Consider the following 12,865-nt stretch of genomic DNA (forward strand, 5'->3'; position numbering starts at 1 on the left):
ATACTTAATAAATAAAAAAAAAAACATTTGAAAACTGCATTATTTTATTTACTTAGATTAGGTTTGATTTGGTTTAAAAGAGGGCATGCCATGCAATATCCACTTTTTAAGGCCTTAGGTACATTTTGTTGCATACTTAGAGTGCAAAAAAGTTGAAGGTAGTCTCTCCAGGTGCTGAGCAAATACTTTTTTTGGGTCGTATTCTTCAAGCCGTTTTAGTTTTCTCTGTTTTCTATTGTGTGTGTGTGTGTGTGTGGTTTTTTTTAACCATGATGGCAAAGGTCATGGACTTCCAGCTTACCAGTCTCATGAATTAGCCATGTTCATTTCTCAGAGCAAATTTGTAGTCCAACATGAAGCCAAAGCTACAAGTGAATAAGTTGTTGGTTGTTTATTACACCGTCACCCAGATAACTACAAGAATGGCCAAACGGAGGGAAGTGGCTCCTTTAGATTTAAAGAGACAGCATCAAAACGAGCTGCTTTCAGACGCACCTCAGAACAGGACTAAAAAGAGGGAGCAAAGAGGTATATTAAAAAGATATTCAGACCAAAGCATTGCAGTTCAACTTTATATAGACCACAACCGAATGATTTCAATGAGAAAAGGAAGAATTGAAGAACATAATATGTTCCCTTTAATATTTAAGTGTGAAGCTAAAGCAAAAACGTATCATTAGTCCCAGATCATTCCTGGTTGCTAAAACACATCATGGCCATTTATTTTTTTTCTAGGAACTGCCACCTGCAACTGACTAACGACGAATTCAGAGGAATTTCAGGGCGAGATATTGAGCCCTGTTGCTGTCCTGCTGCTTTACTTTCAGACTCCGTCCTCCCCCCTTACTGTCCATCAGCACACCGGCTCTGCCGCTCATCACCTCGTCGTCCGTCCATCTGTGTTTTCGGTGGTTTCTTATCAGCGAGGGTGGTCACAGCACAGTCCAGAGACACTCCAGCTCTCATCCTGTCTGTCACCGGCGGTCCGGCTCTAATCTTGTATCTCTCAGCTGTTGCCACGCTGAGAGGGTTTCCAGTGCCAACCAACAGCTTTATCTCTGACCAGCAGAGGAGAGACCCTATCTCCTGCACACACATACATATGACAGCATACCTGCACCGAGAAAAAAAAATAAAAAATAAGACCACTTCGCGAGACAACGGACTGAAAACGCACAGACCCGTTGATGTGCACACAAATATGACGTAAAGTGCCGTATGAAGTCACAAAACACTCCCACAGGCTCTAAATTGCAACGGTGACAAGTGCTCTAAAGACTGAGATAGGGCTGAAATATTATTTATCACTTGACAGTGCATGGCTTAATTTTAAGGACAGTTTTTTTTTTTTTTTTTTTTTTTTTTTATAGCCTGGCTTGAAAGATTTATCAGCCTACTCTGCTGCTGCATTTTCGTCCACTGAAGGAGGACATCACATCGAACTGCAGAGAGGAGCCACTTTATCTGTTTTTAAATCATTTTCAATTACACCGTGGCTAAGCTGTCCTGCAGAGAGAAAACTTCAACGTAATTTAAATGTCAAAACCTGACCAGCTCAAAAGCCGACTATAAGCAAGCAATAAAAAAAGGTAAGCGAAGAACAGGATCTTTGTAGGTGAAAATCTGGCTCAGTAGAGCCGAGCAAATTTGCATTTAATCAGTTTGAAAAAAGGTTTTAATGCAGAGTTAGTTGGAGAGACGTGAAAGTAAGTGCAAGCACTCACACACGCGCGCTCCACGAACTCATTTCGCCGACGACGTTTCATTGCGCAATCCATCTTAATCAGCTAGCCCATCAGAGACAATATATCCTCCCCTCCATCTCCATCTCCTTCTCCAGACGGAGTGATTGAGGGGTGTAAAGAGGAGGATGTTTCTGCCCACCGTCTCCTCCCACCCAAACGTCCCCTCCACCCTCCTTACCAGGACAGCTCTTAAGTGCTTGTGGGTTTTTATGTTTGTAGTGTTTTATAGGAGTGGGCAGAAGCCAGGGGCTGTAAAAGTGTGGAATGAGGGAGGGAGGGAGGGAAGGAGGGAAGACGGGAGGGAGGGAGGGGGAAGAAGAGAGTTACTGTAAATCCAGTCTTTATAGAGAGGGAAGCAAACGACAAACAGTGCCCTCCCAGCCTACCTGAGGAGGAGGGGGGAGAGGTCCATCTAATATTGAGATAGACCTGGAGATAATTTCCAGGAGGAAATAGAGTTGAAATTCTATTTAAATCTCGCGTCTTGAAATTAAATTTAAAGTAACCAGCGGACTGTTTTAATTAACTATCGTAATTAAAAACAGATATAGACAGTGGTGGAAGACAAAAGAAGCAATAACCAGTGGTTAAATGTTGTAGTCATTTTACTGTGACTTTGCCTATTGGGAAAAAGGTCTTTTTTTTTTTTTTTTGCTCCTTTTATGCAGCTCTGCTGTTTGTATAGGAGGAAGCCTGAAAGCTGACGTTTAGCCTGCACCCGGCGGCTCTTAGCACAGCTGGATGCAGTAACTCTCATACCGTTTACTTACCTGATTTACCTTTAAAATGAGCGACGGGTCACACTCCTCTGTTTGCCAAGCCATAAATGTAATTAGACACAGAAAAAAAAAAGCATTCCTAAGAGCCAACTTTGTACATTTCTGCCCTTCGTACACAGCTGACTGACAGCGCCCAGCAACAGGTGGAGGAGGGGGGGGTGCTTGTCCGTACAGCTGAAGGAAGCCCCAGCACAGCCTCTCGCTTGTCACAGAGAGGTTTTTAACCCAAACAATCTTCCAAGTATTTTAACCAAACAGATACGAAAGGTTTGTGGCTTCAAAACAACAGGCTTTTAATCTAAATCTAAAAGCTGTGGAGGTGGTCAGCAGCACCAAGTTCCTGGGGGTGCACATCACGGACAACCTCACCTGGTCTGTGAACACCACGTCACTGGTGAAGAGGGCACAGAAAAGACTGTACTTCCTGCGGAGGATGAGGAGAGCCAGGCCTGCCCCCGCTCATCTTCAAGACCTTCTACAGAAGCACCATAGAGAGCATTCTGACCAGCTGTCTCTCTGTGTGGTGTGGAGGCTGCAGTGTCGCTGACTGGAAGAACGTGAGGAGAGTGGTGAGGACAGCAGAAGGGATTATTGGGGCTCCTCCTCCCTCCATTAAAGAACTTCCATCACAGCGCTATGTGTCCCGAGCCCGTATCATCATCAGAGACCCCACACACCCCCACCACAAACTGTTCTCCCTGCTTCCTTCTGGGAAGAGGTTCTGCAGCATTCGCTGCAAGTCCACCAGGTTCTGTAAAAGCTTTTTCCCTGCTGCCATCAGACTGTTGAACTGCTGAAGCTAATACTGGACTCTGTATCACATGTGTCCTGCATTGTTTACATTTCAATTGCTGTACTGTGAAATCACTGCTGCACTTTATCCTGAAACTATCCTGCAAAGTTACTTTATTCTGAAATCCACTGCAATTCACTGAAATTCTCAAGTTGTATACAAATGAAATTTCGTTCTGTACGCACTCTGTGCATACAAAATGACAATAAAGTTAGTCTAAGTCTAAGTCTAAAGACGCTAGCCTATGCTTCCTCAGTTAGTTCCTTGCTCTTTGGTTTTCCTTTTGTCCAAATCAGTCGGCATGCATGTATTTATTACGTGCCCGCTTATGTATCTATGTGTCAATGTCTCTCTACCAGCAGGCCCTGGAAGCCTCCTTTTTCCTCAACCTTCCCACCAGTCTGTCACTGTTACACATAATTGGCCACAGTTGGTTTCAACTGAATGCTTGCTGCCTTAAGGGGCTAAATGATGCTTCAAGGCCTTTCGGAGGAGCCAAAGAAAATTCACAACACTCCCCTCCAACATGTCAGAAACCAAAGGCACCGTCCTGGAGGCTTTTTAAGCAAGAGCTTTGCCATTAAGATTTGCAACACAAAAAAATAAACCCTGACTCCATCTCTATTCGCTGCACCCTCTCATTTCAATGTCGTATTACCTAAAGTGCGACTGTCACCCAAAGCCTCTTAGTCAATCCGTTAGTCACTGAAGAAAAGGTCGCCCTCTTAGCCAACAAAACAGCCACATGGAAAGTCGCCGGACGGGCAGGCAGGCAGAGAGGAAAGGATGCTCAGACTCTTGCGCCCAAAGCCCTTTTCGGGCAAACCTGTACCTGCTTGTTGCCATGGCAATGCAGAGCGAGATTTAAATACTAGCCTGTGCCCTCTCCCCGTCTCCCTTTTATCTTCTTCTTTGCTCTCTCCCTGACTCCTCTCTCTGGGTTTTTTTTTTTTTTTTCAGTCGGAGAGCGCTGACTCTCTCTCACGCTTCATCTCCAAGTCATGATTCCTCCGGTGTTGTTGAGTCCCCCCCCCCTTTCCCCCGCGTCTCTCCCCTCACCTTGTTTCGTCCTCTCTGCAAAGCGACACTTTACTAGCTGTGCCGTCTTGTTAATTCCATGCAACTCTGCATCCTGAGACTCTGTTAAAAAAAAAAAAACAGTAAAAATACACAACCCAATACAAACTCGCCTCCCCAGACTCGCGCGGGCTGTTACTTGCTGTGTAAACACTCATAATTACCTAAATATTTGTAGGCAGAGCCAGGCGAGTACGCGCAAACAAAAAGCAATAACTTTATAAACGGCGGTCAACGATCAGCGTGTTTATTAGATGCTGGCACAGCATCCGCCTGCCGACAGTCAGCTGCCAATAAATATCTATCATTTTCAGCTGAAGCCTCATCATCATCAGGCGTTGTTTAGGCTCGTCTGCCCCGCTCTCCCCTGAAACAACGGCCGTGCCAAAAACGCAGATTAAATTTCCTCGGAATACTAAAAGTGCCTTAGAGGAGCGGCTACGGGTGTAATAAGCCAGTATTTGGCTCCATCTAATGGTTATCATCAGGGCTTTAGTCGTACTGTTATGTCTCTTCAAACTAAAGCTAATGAGGGAAAATAAATATTGTAGCTTAAACGTTGATGTTGCAAAACTGACATATGAGGAAAATGTTGCAAAAACTACGCATATTCCTGCCGTTTCTAATTCAGAATGTGCTTCTATTTCCATTTGGTGAAGTTCAAAATCACAGCTTGTGTGATGGAGACAAACCCATTTTTTGCTCAAAACACCAGAGAACTACAGTGAAAAGGTTCAGTTTTCCACTTTAAATTTATAGCCGTTTTAGGGTTGTCAAGCTTCCCATAGCCTATTTAGCTTGTTTGGTTTATAAGCTGAAAACAGAGGTCCACCACATTTTTTTTGTCAAAAAAGGCTTTTATGTTCCTTTTAAAATATAAAATACGTTAGTTGACTAAGAATATGACGAACGTATTTGTAAAGAAAACAGCCTCTAATTGTGGAATCTGCAAAAACCAGGAAGTGGAGGGATGGAGGGGAATAAGGAAGGAAACAAGTTAGGAAGGAAAACAGGAAGGACAAAAGATGGAAGTGATGAAGGAAATAAAGAAAGGAAAAGAGAAAGGACAAAAAAGGGCACACACAGGGAAGAAAAGAAAGGGTACAGGAAGAAAAGATGGGATGGAAGCAAGGAAGGAAGCAAGGAAGGTACAAGACAGGAACAAGGGTAGACTACAAGGAAGGAACTACAATTATGTTCAGATACTCGTATTTTCTTCCATACATATGTAGAATTAGAAAATACTACCGTCAGAACCCTGTCGACGAGCTGGTGACAACAGTAAGCTTCAGAAACTAAAGCAAATGCCAGACACGCATAATGGATTTGAAAATAGACAGATGAAAATGATAATGCCAGTTTAGTTCTCTTCATTAGCAGCTTAAAGGTTAAACATGGTATTTAATATATGATATTTGACCTAAAAGAAAACCTTGAAACCTTAAAACATAAATAAATCACCGCTGGCCTTTCCATTGATTTTCAAAGTCAAGACCTTCATGGAAATAAAACTAAGCACAACGCATGAATCCGCGGATTGTAGAAGCCCCTTTAGCAGCGATTACCAAGTCGTTCTCAGTATTCGTTTATTAGACTTAAATCATTGTGGAGGACTTTTGATTCATTCTACTTGACATTTCTTTTCTTCGTTGAGGTTTGTAGACATTTGTGTCAGCACAGTACTCCTACTGTACAGTATTTCAATCAGGGGGGGTCCCAGACTTCTTACTGGATCAAACTTTGATCTCTAGACTACTTTGACATACAGAGAAGTTCATCCTCAACTCGATGACAGCGAGGTACCCAGATCCTGTAAAGCAAGCTGAAAACAGCACCCTTCACCCCCGTGCTTCATAGTTTGCATGACTGCAATGCATTACAGGCAAACATCAACATTTTAGTTTCACTAAGCTGTTCTGCCATATTCTTCTGAAAGAAAGGAGATTTCAAGCAACTCATCAAAACAAACCATACCGCTTCCACTTTCAAATTGTACCATCATGAACTGTTAACAACCCAATTGAAACCCAAACAGTCAGAAAGTAGTTCCTACGTTTGTTTTGAGGTTTTTTGTTGTTTTTTTGCTAAATCTCTGATGATCTGAGTCAATCCTAGGAATGTGTCTTCCATGTTTTCCACTTCAAAAATGTTATTTTTTGCAATTGTACATTTAGCAAATAAATGGAGAATTTTTTTTTTTTGTCGTCGGCTTTAAATATTAGCTCATTTGCCACCTGATTGCTGCCAAGGCAACAACTTGATGGCCCCCACCTTCCAACAGATGGTCACAGAGATTTAGGTAACCTCGATACTCTCTTCAGCATGAATAGTGCCGACATAAGTCTTATCTTGGTGCTGGATAAAGATCCCACACTGTGGTTAAGTTAAAATCATCTGCAAGACGTTGGCCACAAGGCTTGAAAAGATAATCTCTCGTATAATACAGCTTGCCCAGATGGGATTTAATCACAACTCAGTATGCTATAAATAATACAAGATGACTCATCAATCTAACAGACTACTGCAACATCCAATATACAAATGTTTGTTTCATTGGATGCAGAGAGGAATTTTGACAAGATTAATTAAAGAAAAAAAAGTTAGCTACCTTGCATTAATTTGGACATACTTGTTCATCATAGATCAGATTATTACATGGCACATACAATGCTTTAAAAGGAAAAATAACTGGATTTCCCAGTTTCAACCTTTAATAATAGGGGGACCAGACAGGGCTGTCCACTGAACCACTGGCAGCTGCAATTTGTCAAAGCGGAAATATTTCTGGAATTCAAACAGCCACCAGAATCCACACAATGTGTCTATATGCTGATGATGTGTTGTTCTCTCTGGAAAACACAAGCCCCTCTCTTAAAGAGACAAAAACACTAATAAATACGTTTTCAACAGTTTCAGACTACTCTTTCAGCCCTTCATTTCTCCTCTAATATAATATATTCTACTCAAACTATTCCTCTACAGATACGGAAACATCAGAGACCTGGCCATAAATATTTCTAACATGCTGAATTGACTAACACAATCAAATTATATCCCATTACTCAAACTGATACAAGACAACCTCACACTGTGGAGAATTCTCCATTTCTCACTCATGGGAAGAATGTCTGCAATGAAAAGGATGGTTCCCTCTGAAATAAACTAAATCTCCTCTATACTTGCATTGCTTGGTTCTCCCAGACTGCATTGAGGGGGGCGGGGGCCTCCCACCTTGGTGTATTGTTGTTGGTGCTCAGGCCATGTCTTAGAATGGTGGACTCTTGGGAATATGTTGAGCCAACCGTGGACCACGGGGGGGCTACCCTGGTATCTGGTGTGTTGAGCAGGCTGGGGGGGCGGGAGATGGCTCAACGCCTCACCCTGTGCCTCTTTGGCCAGCTACTCCGTTGCCTCACTGACGACCTAACTCTGCGGGGGGACAAATAGCTGCCCGAGGGAGACGCCTTTGGCTTTCTGCTGCGACCCTGTGGATCCAAGTCCACCAGTCCTTCGCCGCTCTGGGGCGCTGTGTTTTACAGGCCTGCTACCGTTCTCACCACTCTAAGAACCGAGCACCTCCAGGTGACAAACTCACTCACACACACACGACCAGTCAACCCAAGCACACATATTTCCACACATATGCTCACCCACCCACACACACGCACACACACAATAAATCCCACTGATTGAAGGTCATACAAACACTTTGATTCTGGATGTAGTCCTGAGTTATTAAAGTCAATCATCCAACTAGGATTTCATATGAGATATCCTTGTCATAGAGCAAATCTGCCTTGGCACATGTAGCCAATCTGCTTCTTGTGGAGTTAAGAAAAAAAAAAAAAAAAAAAAGGAATGCGGAAGCTGTAAGGATTTGGGAAAATGATACACATCTCTTTTAATCTTAGGACTTGAATGCATTTTTTTTTAGTCCCATCAATTTGTCTCTTCTAGTATTTCAAATCGATCCGTTCAAAAGTCTTTGGCATTGAGAATTAATGCACACGCTCCGTGAGCTGCTGTTTCTTAATCTACTTTTTCATAACCGTTAAGATATTGTAAAACATTAAATATGCAAACCCTTTCTATTGAGCATTCAAAAGATGTGGAGATTAAATAAAGGATTTTCTATTTTCCCCTCTTTCAAATCACTCCTCTGTAGCTTTGTGTCTCTGCAATTAACATCAGAATCTGATCAGTGCAGCGGAAGCAGAGAGGATTTATCTTATTGGTAACAATGTTTCACTGGCATGCAGAGTTTGGAAACATAAACCTCAGCCATTCATTCCAAGCCAAACAGTCCTCCGTCATATTCATGTTGAAAATTCGTATTTTCAACGGCGCTACATAGCTCTTCTCTTGTTCTCACTTTCTTTTAGCAGGGTACTCAAATTAGTTGAAAGACTATCTTGAACACTCTGCTGATAATCACTTGAAAGCCTCTGGCTGTCCCACCAACACAGTGAAAATACATTATGCACATAATTACAGCTCAGACGTCGCTCACAGATGTTTCCTGCAAAATTTATGCATACGCACATCAATGCACAGCCAGGCTAAACACTGCTGGAACCTTTTAAATTCATAATGCCTTTTAATGTTTTTCCCCTCTTCTGGTTTTAGAAACGTTAATTCTTCTTAGACAAGGAAGAAAGGAATGTTAATTATTATTTTATTCATTTGGGGGTGTGCATGGACCCAGCCACAACAAAAGAGATAAGACACCCATACCTGCATTGACAATGGCATCTATCTCCAGCTTAGTGATGTCACCACTGTACACTGAAATCTTCTGGTCTAACTTTTCGTTCCTCTGGTAGCGGCTCGGCTCAGAAGCACCTGGGGACGGGGACAAACACAGCCGGGTTCAGCTTCACTCACAGCAGAAATCTGTACAAAGAACACGGGTCAGCGGGCAGCTTTAACCGTGCCGCTGGAAGTGTGTGAGCTCCCTCTAGTGGGATGTTTAAGTCCTGTTATCATGCAATTTCACAAACCTACTTAAATATGAGCTTCAAAAAGGCCACATGCAAAATCAGCACAGTCACCAAAACCCGAGGCTGCTCGCAGCCTGAGAGGACGATTTAGCACCGGGATCGACCAAGGATGGACGGGGATGCCTCAAAAATGGGACAATTCATCCGTTTTATTCTTTCCTCGGGTCATTTTCAAAATGTCTTCTTTCACATTGCCCTTAGCCACAATCGTTCTGATCTTCAGCGTGCGAACACGAGACCTGACAGGGAGGCAGCGCTCAAACACATTTCACTGCACTGTAAAGACAAACTTTGCCAGAGAAAGGCTAACCACTAATGGAGGATGAGATAAATGGGGTTCTGATGCGTTAACATCAGAGCCCGTCATCTATTTCCATAAAATAAAAAGAGGTTCAATAGGTTGTCACACAATGTTATACAATACGACACTGTTCAAAACTTAAATGTCTTTATTCAGAGTAGAGTGACTGCTTTTTAATTCTACTAGGGTAAAAAAATACAGCATGTGGAAATATTTCTACTCAATTTCTGCAATTTATGGCTACTCACCCACCTCTGGTAATTTTGTAAAAATCTTAAAACTAACATGTGACAGAATAAATCAAAAATGAAGCATGTAGTTTTAAGATAAATACACGCTAACCATCAGTAGAGTTTTGTGCTTTATAATGAGAATAAAAAACAGTCTGGAAAATCTGACCATTTTCTATCTTCCATACACGTCCGGGTCCGGTAAATAATAAAAAAGGATATCCATACCTTTCCAGACTTTACAACAGTGTGAGGAACGGGAGAGAATCGTTTCTGAGAACGCTAAAAGGTTTGAATTATTTCATGAGTGGTTCTAGCTTTACTTACTAATGATGATTGTGTCATTCTTAAGTTAAGTTGGTGTTTCATTTAATGATGTGGTGTTCATTGATTAAGAAGATCATGCACCACGTTTGTTCCTATAAACCCCTGATAAAAAAAAATAAAAAAAATAAATAAATAAATAAACTTTCCCTGGACTCTGCTTCAACAAATCTCCCTTTTTGGCTGGAACATCCCTCAGTGTGACCTAGACGACATTAACAGCCTGACATCTGTCCTAATATAAGAAGAACATCAGCCTGGCATCTGTGAAACAACCCCAAGCTTGGCTCAAAGAACTGTGTGCCGAGGTCCCCATCCACCAGGGGAAGGGAGGGAGTGGCTCCTGGTCTGCCTGCCTGGGGGTGAGCAGGAGATCCAGGAAGTGACTAACAGATGTTTCCAGGGGCGGTTCTAGATAGGGGCAAACAGGGGCCAGTGCCCCTGTAGAACTGGTACCGCCCCCTGTACTAAACAGACATGATATTAAACAAATTTCTTACAATAATATGCTGACCAAGATACCATAACTGATTGGTCAATTGGACCAATTGTATTTTTTACCTTCACAGTTTGACTCTAACAATAATTTAAAAAATTAAGCTGTTTCACGTTTAGCTCCAGCCATATTTAGATAGGATCAGGGGTCTGCAACCGGCAGTTCAAGAGCCACGATTGGCTCTTTGGCTAACTTAATATATTAAACGATGAGATATTGTCCTTTTTAGTGTTTTTCCCAATCTTTTGTTCTGTGCCCCCATGAAAAAAACACTGCCCTCCCAACCCCTGCTAAATTTGGTGTAGAACCACCACTGGATGTTTCCAATCACATATTAAAGTGTAACTCTATGCAGTCGGTTCAAATGGTACATGCTTTCGGAGAAGCAGCATTTAGTTCCTATGCTCCACTTATCTGGAACAAACTTCCAGAAAACTGTAAAAGTGCTGAAAGCCTGAGTTCCTTTAAATCAAGATTGAAAACACATTTGTTTAAAATTGCCTTTGAATGTTCAAGTTAAACTGTTTTACTGTTTTCAAATGTTCTTTTTTTGTTTCTACACTCTATCCCTACTTGCTTTTATTCCTATATTTTAATCATGTAAAGCACTTTGCATTGTCTCTGTACTGAATTGTGCTATATAAATAAATTTGCCTTGCCTTGCCTTGCCTTTCGTCATCATAGCCCCCCGTTCAGGTATAAAAGCATCTTAGTCATTCGTTTAAATCCTTCTTTTTCAGATTTAAACCATTCAGTTGTGTTCTATATAGAGTGGAACAGCAACGCTTTGGTCTGAATTCCTTGTTTTTGTTCCCCCACAGACACCATATTGCCCCTGTTCTGAAGGTGTGTCTGAGAGCTACCCGTTTTTGGTGCAAAAGGTGAATCGTGTGGCATGTCTGACCTGCTGTGGGAGTCCACACTGGGACGTCATCCAGCGACACGGAGCCAGGGGTCCTGTGGTAGCCACGCCTGTCCGTCACAGACAGGGACAGCAGGAAGTCTGGGGAAAACGAAAAGGAAAGGGGCGCAGGTATAAATAATCTGCTAACAAGAAGTATTCATATCTACATTACCATATTTTTTACAATAACCACCATAAACGTCAATGTGTTTTATAGGGGTTTTGGATGCTACACCGACACAAAGTAGTGCATAGTTATGAGGTAGAATACTAGTGCAAACCATAGCTTTCAAAAGTCACCTAAAAAGTACATGAATTCCTCCAGAAGGTAATTTAAGCATAAATACAGCTGTTCTGTGAAGGCCTTAGATGTTAATCGTGGAACATTAGGGAACAAAACACATCATAAAGACCAGGAAAAACACAGCAGACAAGCCAAGGATAAAATTGTGGAGATATTTAAAGCAGGTTTTTCATTATTAAAAAATAAGCTATGAAGGGGTGCGCTCGTGGCGCCCTTATGGAGGCCTTTAGTCGTCGACGCGGTTGACCAGGGTTCGAATCCGACCCGCTGTCATTTGCCGCATGTCTCTCCCCCTCTTCCTGTCAGCCTACTGTCATAAAAAGCAAAGCCACTAGAGCTGCGAAAAATCCCTAAAAACATCTCATAGGATAAAATTGTGGAGATATTTAGATGAGATGTGTTGCGGCCTTCCATGTTCCAAAAAAACAAAATTCCAACATAGGCCGTGGGTGGTAACAGGTGGTTTGATTTGCACGCACTTCCGACTTCATTGATTTGTAAAAATATGGGATTTATTTCTTGAAAAAATATAGACAAAATAATGACTAAAAAATGCCTTACAACTTGTTGAAAACGAAAAATAATCTCAATTTGCTGTTTGAAGCTCTAAAAGTGGTCAAAAAATCATTTACAAAACCTCCCGTCAACACACCAGATATTTACCAAACAATAGCTCTGCCCCAAGCCCCAGTGTGTTCTTAATTACTCAAATTAATGGGAGGGTCTAACAATTAACAACGTAATCTAAACATTTTCAATTATAAAAATTAATTACAAATTTTGGTTCTAATCTAAACTAACTTAAATATATTCCAACTACCCAAAGAAGAAAACTAAATTGTTAGAAATTACAATCCACAAAATATATCATAAATGGCCACAACAAGATGCTATGAACATCTCATTGAATAC

At 41.8% G+C, this 12,865-nt stretch overlaps 1 protein-coding gene across 6 annotated transcripts in view; it reads right to left on the bottom strand.

Moving 5' to 3' along the window:
* The window catches only part of LOC118556038 (ADP-ribose glycohydrolase MACROD1-like), a 47,167-nt gene that overhangs the window by 32,517 nt on the left and 1,785 nt on the right, over nucleotides 1–12,865 (bottom strand). For 4 of the 6 annotated variants that reach the window (XM_036132454.1, XM_021318302.2, XM_036132453.1 and 1 more), the window contains exons 2-3: nucleotides 11,650–11,748; nucleotides 9,129–9,236 (exon numbers count right to left, since the gene is read on the bottom strand). In XM_036132454.1, the coding sequence (XP_035988347.1) occupies nucleotides 9,129–9,236; nucleotides 11,650–11,748 (207 nt within the window). Of the gene's footprint in view, nucleotides 1–592; nucleotides 1,115–6,112; nucleotides 6,217–9,128; nucleotides 9,237–11,649; nucleotides 11,749–12,865 lie in introns of those variants that run through there. The other 2 variants (XM_036132450.1, XM_036132449.1) reach the window with 2 other exon arrangements.

Source organism: Fundulus heteroclitus, unplaced genomic scaffold (genome assembly GCF_011125445.2).
Source record: "Fundulus heteroclitus isolate FHET01 unplaced genomic scaffold, MU-UCD_Fhet_4.1 scaffold_51, whole genome shotgun sequence".
Classification (NCBI taxonomy): domain Eukaryota; kingdom Metazoa; phylum Chordata; class Actinopteri; order Cyprinodontiformes; family Fundulidae; genus Fundulus; species Fundulus heteroclitus.